At 39.5% G+C, this 7,925-nt stretch overlaps 1 protein-coding gene across 2 annotated transcripts in view; it reads left to right on the top strand.

Annotated features, from left to right (window-relative positions):
* The window catches only part of LOC109959834 (putative homeodomain transcription factor 2), a 53,215-nt gene that overhangs the window by 17,136 nt on the left and 28,154 nt on the right, over positions 1-7,925 (top strand). For both annotated transcript variants that reach the window (XM_020599534.1, XM_020599533.1), the window contains exon 3: positions 3,094-3,174. In XM_020599534.1, the coding sequence (XP_020455190.1) occupies positions 3,124-3,174 (51 nt within the window). In that variant the 5' untranslated portion in view covers positions 3,094-3,123. The remainder of the gene's footprint in view (positions 1-3,093; positions 3,175-7,925) is intronic.

Here is a 7,925-nt window from a genome sequence, read left to right as displayed (position 1 = left end):
TTCCTTGCACTGGTGCCCAATCCACTGTGCACCGGCCCCTTACGGATCCTCCTGCAGGTGGTGGGCCCACGGGAGGACATCCCCACATCACTCGTTCGGGCTAAGCCCGGCCGGGCCCCGTGAGGGGAGGCCCAGCCACCAGGCGCTCACATTCGAGCCCCAACCCCGGGCCTGGCTCCAGGGTGGGACCCCAGCTGCGCCATGCCAGACGACGTCACAGTACTTGGTTTAATGTTATTCATAAAGGGCTCTTGAACTGCTCTTGGTCTGACCCATCACCCAGGACCTGTTTGCCTTGGGAGACCCTACCAGGGACATATAGCCCCCGACAACATAGCTCCTAGGATCACTCGAGTACTCAAACCCCTCCACCACAATAAGGTGGTGGTTCAAGGAGGGGAAGCCTGAAGTAATAATCTAATAAGGTTGGCTAAGATCAGGTTTGTAGCCAAGTGGCAGTGGAGATTTAATTCTGATGCTTCCTTGCACCCAATAAGTAACTACAACTAAGAAAACACGTTTCTTCCTCTGCTTAGCCTGATTGACATTTGTGCTGATATTTTGTACAGATTGAACAAACATAAGTTAATTAGTGAGCTTTAGAGGTGCTGGTAGGTGGGTTTTGCTACCTTTGGACAGGGCCAAGCCAGCAGTTTCCATCTTTAAGTTAAGCTAAGCAGCTGCTGCACTGTGGTGCATCACACATACACCATTAACACATGCAAACATTCATGTTAACACGCGGTTAGTGCGCTTTGTTGTTTTGTTGTGAACCTCAGTGTGCATGTCTGTGGGTGGGTGGAATTCAGGTGTTTCACAGTTTCCCTGCACTCCCATGTCTTGTCATTATCATTTGTCAATATGAAATCCTTTTTTTGTGTGTGTGTGTGTTTATAAACCTGTCTTTCCGAACCAACCACTCTCACACCCAAACCACTGGCAACTGCACCCAAAGTGTTTACAGAAAAATGTATGTGCGTATTTGCATGCGTGAGGACCAGTTTGAGTTTAGTGAGGACGTTTTGGCAGGTCTTCACTTTCTAACACACTTTTAACAATCCGTTTGAGCGTTAAGACTTGGTTTTAGGGTTAAGAGTATAGTTAGGTGAAGGGTAAAGGTTAGGTGAAAGGTTGGGGTTAAGCATTTAGTGTGTGATGGTTGAGGTTAGAGCTAGTAAATGCTTTAGTCAATGAGCTGACTCACAAAGTTAACTGTACAAATACATGTGTCGTCTGTGAGAACATGACATTTAAATTAATTGTTTCCAGGGCAGTTTGTTTATTTATATTGTAAATCGGGTGCCAAGGGAGACGGCACGTTAAAGTGACTGTCCTGGATTAAAATTACATTAAGGTTTGGCATTTACACTGTGTGCACAATTATTAGGCAAGTGAGTATTTTGACCATATCATCATCAGGGTGTCCGCGGGGTTTTAAAAAGTATTAAAAAGTGATTAATCAAAATTGCCAAATTTAAGGCCATTAAAAAGTGTTTAATTTGGTTTAGAGGTTGTTTTTTTTTTTGTTTTTTTTTATAGGTATTTTTTCAGACTATGGCGTCCTATTCTGATTGAAATTCTATCTGCTAAAGTTTGCGTTAGTTCGTTTAAATGTGGTTTAAATGTTATCGGGGCACATAATCAAAGATCCTCGTCTAGTCTCAACTTTGTATGTTTGATGCTGACGTCATAGTCGGTGGTCGTTCGACATCTCAAATACTTTGCGTGCTCAGCTCAACTGGATAGCCAACTGGATAGCTTACGTTGTTGACTAGTTTGGGCATATCTTCAACGTCCAGACGACCATCGTCGTCGTCATGGGCAAATGCAAGTTTTCTGACAGCTGGGTGGAAGACCCAGCATTTAAGGACAGGCTCAGGCCTGCAGTAGGGAATAACCGGCAGGCTTATTGTTCGGTTTGTAAAAAAAAACATCAATGTCAACTGGATGGGAGCTAGTGCACTTCGGTCGCATGTGCAATCCACTAAACATAAAAATGGAATGCGCGGTAGGCGAGAGCAATTATCTCTACTCTCAACTTTCTGTGCTGCTGCACCACCACCACAAACTAGTGGGCGCCTGATGAGATGAGAGTGACCCTTGATGGGCCAGATGGATGGGCCTGTGGCTGGATCAGTAACGGGCACAGAGCTCCACTTCGAATCAGACGCCAGCAAGGTGGAGGCGAGGTACTGGTATGGGCTGGTATTAGTAAAGATGAGCTAGTTGGGCCTTTTCAGGTTGAAAATGGACTCAAAATCAACTCCCAAACCTTTAGAAGACAATTTCTTCAAGCAGTGATACAGGAAAGGTCTGCATTCTACAAGAAGACCATGATTTCTATGCAGGACAATGCTCCATCACATGCCAGTAAAGGCCTTATAGATGAAAGAATAATGACATGGCCCCCTTCCTCACCTGACCTAAACCCTATTGAGAACTTCTTAAACTGGAGATTTACAGTGAAGGAAAACAGTGCAACTCTCTGAACAGTGTCTGGGAGGCTGTGCTTGCTGCTGCACAAAAAGTTTATTGTCAAAAGATCAAGGAACTAACAGACTCCATGAATGGAAGGCTTGTGACTGTTATTGAAAAGAAGGGTGGCTATATTGGTCACGGATTTATTTAATTTTTTTAAATGTCAGAAATGTTTATTTGTAAAGACAGGAAAATGTTCGCATTTAGTTGCATAATAATTCGGCACACTAACAGTTGCCCAATAATTGTGCACACAAACATTATACTAAGAAAGCCAAAACCTCACTTTTACTTTCTTAAATATTCAGGTTTGAAATTTATTAACATTTTGGATTGACCGAGAGCACTGTAGTTGTTCAATAATAAAATTAATCCTCAGAAATACAACTTGCATAATAATTGTGCACACATGTATTTGTGATGGTTCAGGTAAGGTTAGGGTTAGACTCTGGGGAATGCCTTCACTCAAATCTGCATAAACACTGTTACCGTGACAGTGTACGTGCACAGTTGTGTGTCTACCCCTCCCATTCTCAGTTGTCAAGACACACCTGTCTTTCCTTTCTCCTTATTACTCTGTCACTCACATTGCTCTGTGTGTTTGTGTGTTTCTAGCCTAAGATGCCCTAGGTGCGGAGAAGGGAAATGTTAATGGCTTCCAAAGTAAAAGATGCTGTGGTGTGGTACCAGAAAAAGGTAAGATGCTTCAGATTTCTTGCATTTGCATGCTGGCTTGTATTTTTGTGTGTCATAAGAAAGGGGAAAAAAGAGACTCGCAAAATGTCCAGTTGTGCTTTTTTTTCTGCAGATACTCAAAAAATTCATCCTCCCTAAGAAATGTAAATAGCATGAGATCTCAAGGTAGTTATACTCATGCATTTACTCTTAAATAGCTGGACTCAGCATTGTATCTGTAGGCTTTAGGAAATGAAGTGTGAATGTAATAAGCAGCCTGTTCAAATTCTGTGAGCTTCCAGTGCCTAGTTTACAATGTGTGTTTGCACAGATATAGCTGTACGTAAGTGCATCAACATGAGAAATACCTAAAGACACGTCCTGTAGATTCTCCATCAAGCAGAATTTGCCTAATGAGTACAGACAGTAAAGAATCATCATCATGTAAATAACATTAAAAATCAAAGGCATTTGACCAAATGACAAAATAAATAAAATTAGAACTCCAACTTGACTTAATAGGTTTGTGTGGAGCCTTCTGCAGCATCTTGTTACTGCAAATAACCACTATATGGGGGGGGGGGAGTGAAAACAAATCTGCTTGAAGATTTATCAAAAAGAATTTACAGTGCAAAATGTGTCCTCTGTTGCTACTTTTACCGCTGCTGTTTAAACATTGAATGGACAAATGTGATGCTTACAGAGTGCATCTTTAGTGCAGTTAATATAGGTGCTGAATGATGAACTTTAAAACTAGAAGAGAAACCCCTGAAATGAAAGAAAACTCATCAAGTCTATCAAGATCAAAAAGTGCTTGCACATCTAAGGTGGTTATTAATTCTGTGTCTACAGTTTCTGTTAGTGCACAATATAAATTTTTGAGGCCGACATCAATATTTGAAAGATTAAAAAAAAAAACTTTAGTAATCAGATGCAGGCTCAGTCCATTTCTACATGACATAACTTATTCAAACATTTTGATAGTAGAAACAGAATATTTAGTTTCAAAATTGGTCTCATATTTGAGTTTGCAGACTCTTTTGGATACACCAGTATTTTAGCAGCTGCAGCAGCAGAGTGGGGCCGTTCGATGCAGTGCCGTGTGTGTGTTTGGTTTTGTGTGTCCTTTTCTTCCATGGTGTTCGATATCAGATCCTCTGCTGGACTCCAGAGCTGCCCCCTTGTAGCTCTCAGCTTACACACCATGTGTCTGCCTGGCTCTCTGTCCTCACAGACCTCTCCTCTGTTGTTATGACCCCGTCTATCAGCCCTTATTATTTTCCCCACAACCTGTCTCTGTGTATGTTTCTGCATTTATCTTTGAATTTCATCCATCTCTTTATCTTTTGCTTACACCTGGCAGATGTGCCTATCAGCATATGCTTCCATAGGGATTAGATGACACAAATTATGACTTATTTGAGAAGTTTGAAACTTTGATTAAAGGTCTACGGTGTGTATGAGCCAAACAATAATTATCAATCAAAAACAGCAGATTTTTCCCTGCTTTGTTTCTTTATTTTTAAATTTAATGGCAGGTAACATGAAAATGCAGCCTTTTGAATAATGACTAAGATTAGTCGAGGAAACCTAACATAGAAAGTTGAGGTTTTCTTTAAATAAATATTAAGCTTGGTAGCTCTCTCAGGGAATACAGTAGGTGTGTGTTGTGTGTCAACTGAGCTTGTCTGGGCAGAGGCACCCCGCTGACGTGAGCTGCTAAGTCATGAATGAATAGCACCCTTTTTAGCAATAGGTAAGGAGCAGATCACACCTGCCCAATAACCCTTAGGGCTTTTTAAAACTCTGACGAGTCTTAGGTGAGCTGTTTCTTCTGACTACCTAAATGTAAATTATATGACACAGATGCTCCTTTCTTTGTCATAAGAGGGATTTCTTGTTTTAACAGTCTGAGTCACCAGTACTGGAAGACTGTATTTATCTCCATCAATTCAACTGTCTCTGTTGGTCCAGAGATCTAGGAACCTAGCCAGTAATAAAAAAATGCTCTGTAGTTTGACAAATGCAAATAACTTGAAATCCTACCAAATCAATAAACACTGCCCTCAACAGAGTATTTAAGGGTAAATATTGTAACTGAGTCTCTGACAACCCTCACATGGTCAAAAAATAACTTATTGAGTCTCAGCTTGTAAGAATGGTGGTGTATTTGTGTACTTTTCAGGGAACTGTATAGTGGAGACATTTCTGCACAGAATCCAGACACTCAAAAAAAATGACTGAGGGTAAATCAAAACAGAGAGCGATTATGGACACAGTATCTGTTATTTTTGTGTGGAAGCCACCTTTTTTCTTTCACCACAGTGTCACAGTGAAGACCAATGCAGATGTGTAGTCTACATTTGCTATGGCACCAGACAGATTGCTCTTTTTTTTCAGGCCTGATATGTTGTGTTTTCTGTTACCAAGTAGGAAACTAGCTGCCAGCTTGGTGAGGAGATTATTTGGCTTTATTGTAAGAATTTTGTCATTAACTGAAACCTGCAATATCTGTCATGTTGGTGATGTACTCGGCCTTAAAAGTTAGACTGTGATACATTGGCTTATGGTTTATTTGTGTGGTGGGATTCAGGCCTATTTTGAGACAAATGGAACAGTTCATGCCCTTGTTATATGGGTGAGATTTATGAGTGTTAGTGGCCTTTCAACATTAATAAGTCTCTGTGAAGATTACAGTCAGCTGTAAAGTGGTGGTTGCTGCACTGAGGATACAGCTATATTTAAAGTTGAGAAGACAACACATGCATTATATATATTCCTTTATTAGTATCATTATTGTTGTATGCCAAGTTTGTATAAGGGTTCAGCTATAGGACACACACACAGAGTGGTGCAGTTGCCAGCTTTGTGTGTATTTTCCTTCCCATCCAGGCATGTGAAAGCACTCATGCAAACACAAATTACCACACAAAGAAACACACTATGTTTTCTCCTCTCGTATTGCTGTCAGTTTTTCTCCTGGATAAAATCATTATTCTGAATAATAATATCAGCTTTCCAGAAAAATCAGGGTGAAAGTTGATTTGCATTCATTTGCTCTAGTTCTCCAGTTACTATAAATTGTAATATTAGAGCTGGAATGATGAGTATAGTTAGTTGAAAATGTATCTGCAACTTCTGATTGTCACTTTTCAAGCAAAAATACCACAGCTTCTCATTCCACGTTCTCAAATATGTTCACTTTGTTTTATTTGATAGGAAACAAAATATGTTTTGTACAAACCACTAAATTGAGTATTAAAGAACATAATAGTAAATTCATTGGCATCTACAGTACTTCTTACTTTCCTCAAGTGGTGTAGGTCGAAGCTATGGTGTCAGATTAAGCTGAGTAGAATAATTTGTTGTGATTCCTGACAGCATGATGAACATCTGAATTAGCTGAGTTTACAATTAGTATTAGTCTGATGCATTGGAATTAAAAAAAAAAAAAAAAAAAAGCTGAAGTCAATTAATTAGTCAAACAAGTCAAACTATTAGACAAGTAAATTAATGAATTAGTGAATTAACAGAAAATGTATTTATTTATTGGCTATGTTTTATTTGAGTGCTAAACATTCATTAGTTCTTTTTATTACTTTGTCTTGAGCAGTACTAAAAATCTAAAAACTTTCACATTTTCAAATGCTCACTGTTTTCTGACATTGTATAGACTAAACAGTTAATTAATTGAGAAAAGTGGCAAATTATTTGATAATGGAGTTAACTAGCAGAGGAACATCTCTCCACATCTCTTTGGTCTCATGTCCTAGGTGCTGAATGGTGCTTTTCAGAACTCTCCCTCTCTCTCTATCTATCTATCTCTCTATCTCTCACTCACTCACTCACTCACTCTCACACACACCTGTCTGAGCTGAAAATAGACCTTACACAAACTCTACAGCAACACCATAGTCCCATGAAAACCTAGCCAAATGTCAGTCTGCACACCACAACCAGCTGTATCACCCATGGTTGTTTTACACTATGTTTTCCTCTTATTTATTGTGTGGATGCTGTGAAGCATCCACACAATATTATCCTGTTCTTTATTATTATTATTATTATTATTCTGATTTCTTCTGTCTGTTTTTCGGCACTTAATTTCTTCAGCATACTTTCAGCTACAACAGCCATGAAGTTATCAAAATGTTCAACTCTTTAAGGACATTCCTACTTGTATTTTTATTGTTTGCAACATTTATACCTTTTAAACTATTTAGCTTTTTTTCAGCAGATTTTGCCCCATTCAAATGAATGGGGGAAATTCTACTTCGCCATAATTTCAGATATCTAAATGTTCAGCTCTTCAAGGACATTCGTGCTTCTATTCACAATTTTTCTAAACTTCATACTTTCGAAATATTTACCTTTATTTTGAAAGTTTTGCCCAATTCAAATGAATGGGAAAAGACTACTTCAGCATACTTTCAGCTATTTCAGGTATCAAAATGTTCAGCTCTTCAAGGACATTCATGCTTCTCTTCAGAATTTTTCTAAATCTCATCTTCTTTTTTTTCATTCGGCTGTTCCCATTAGGGTTCGCCAGAGCGAATCATCTGTTTCCACCTAACTTTATCCTCGGCATCTGCTATTCTCACCCCAGTTAACTTCATGTCCTTTATTAGCACATCCATATATCTCCTCCTTGGCCTTCCTCTTGACCTGCCTGGCAGCTCCATCTCCAACATCCTTCTACCAATATAACCACTATCCCTCCTCTGCACATGTCCAAACCATCTCAATCTGGCCTCTCTGACCTTGTCCCCAAA

Source organism: Monopterus albus, unplaced genomic scaffold (assembly GCF_001952655.1).
Source record: "Monopterus albus unplaced genomic scaffold, M_albus_1.0 scaffold41.1, whole genome shotgun sequence".
NCBI lineage: Eukaryota > Metazoa > Chordata > Actinopteri > Synbranchiformes > Synbranchidae > Monopterus > Monopterus albus.
This window is presented reverse-complemented; position numbering and strand designations above follow the sequence as displayed.